Genomic DNA, 1,530 nt, shown 5'->3' on the forward strand with positions numbered 1-1,530 from the left:
CATGGGGAAGAAATAAATGACTCAAAATTCAATCAGATTATCATGAAGAAGCCATTCAGTCCTAATTCAGTATCAATTTGCCTTCAATATAATAGTTTGGCCAGAATGGTAATTACTTCTTTTATTTTTTTAAATAAATACAATAATGACACAGGGGGGGAAATTAAGAAACAGCCTTACCTCTATGCCAGTTTTTTCTAGAAACATACCAGCAATCTCTCAGGAATCGGTCATGGAAGCGCGAAAAGAACTGTAAACTGGATATAAACATTTCAGAGTCAGTCTCCAATCCAATGTGACTCAAGGGGAAACTGATAGTAACAGAGCCAGTGCAAGCAAAAATTTGGACTAGTAACTCTTTCTAGATGCCCTACAAAAACTAGGTAGGTGATGGGTTCTGTAGTTACATATCATGCCCAAATTAACTTTGTTGAAATGTGCAGAACATGGGAAGGAAGTTATTTATCACCATGCTGCAATCACAGCACATTGTCAGGACAAGTGAGGGGAATGGGAAATAGCCCTGGTTTTCTTTTCACAGTAGTATATTGCTACAGTATTTTAGAATGTCAGGTACCTCAGATATCCTCAGAGTCAACAGACAGGGCTTTTTGGCTTTTTTTTCTTTTTTTGATCAGTTCTCCAAGTATTACCAGAACATAGAAATGGTCTTAAAAATCCAGTGAAAGCATTTTAAAGATCAAGGGAATACACTGGATATTAGGAACACAGATTTCAGGGATTCACGTAAGACCAAGAAGCCAAAGCCCAACACTCTGAAATCTAGAGGCTCCGACAGACACACAAGAAAAGCATTATGAATTCAGCTATTAATAAATTGCTATGAATTAACTCTTCCAGTCAACTGTATTCCTAAATAGCACATCAGAAAAAGCATCACATAATTATTCTACATACGGTGAATGATAGCTGTAGCCATAATCGATAAACTTCAGCCACCACTTCTGTTCGCTGTTTGATAACTGTGGAAATAAAGAACAAAACCCAGTACTTTATAACACACAGAGAAAGAACTCCAGGCTCTACCAAGAATAAAGCAATGACAGAATTAGTCACAGAGGTGATGAAACTTGAATTGTTTTTGTAAGACTCCTGAAAAGAATGTACTTTCATGCTATGAACACCACAAACCCCTTTAGGTAAAGTCTATCAGCCTGTCAGACCATTATACATTTCTAATTAAATCCTCCCATCAGGTGAAAAATTATATGTTGTCCTGTGCATAAAATTAAGACCTGGAACCACTGTTAATGAAGTATTTGCAAACAATGGGATGCTTGCATGGTGGTCCTGTTGACACTTTCTTTCCATTTGAAAGGATTTGGTTTTTTTCATGTTGTTAAGCCCACTTTTAAAGTTACAAATTCTTTTACAAGACTGCCATTAAAATAATTCTCTCTTAATTCATCTTTTCCTTTTAAGTACAACTGAAACTATTAAGGTCAACAGGAAGAAGAAAGAAATTAAGGATTAACACTTTCTTATATTGGAAAATATGGCAAGAAATTT

At 35.8% G+C, this 1,530-nt stretch overlaps 1 protein-coding gene across 1 annotated transcript in view; it reads right to left on the bottom strand.

Annotated features, from left to right (window-relative positions):
- LY75 (lymphocyte antigen 75) overlaps window positions 1–1,530 on the bottom strand; it is a 40,707-nt gene that overhangs the window by 18,035 nt on the left and 21,142 nt on the right. Inside the window, exons 19-20 of the mRNA XM_009073660.1 lie at window positions 919–983; window positions 181–257 (exon numbers count right to left, since the gene is read on the bottom strand). Coding sequence (XP_009071908.1) covers window positions 181–257; window positions 919–983 — 142 coding nt within the window. The remainder of the gene's footprint in view (window positions 1–180; window positions 258–918; window positions 984–1,530) is intronic.

Source organism: Acanthisitta chloris, unplaced genomic scaffold, assembly GCF_000695815.1.
Source record: "Acanthisitta chloris isolate BGI_N310 unplaced genomic scaffold, ASM69581v1 scaffold30314, whole genome shotgun sequence".
Lineage (NCBI taxonomy): Eukaryota > Metazoa > Chordata > Aves > Passeriformes > Acanthisittidae > Acanthisitta > Acanthisitta chloris.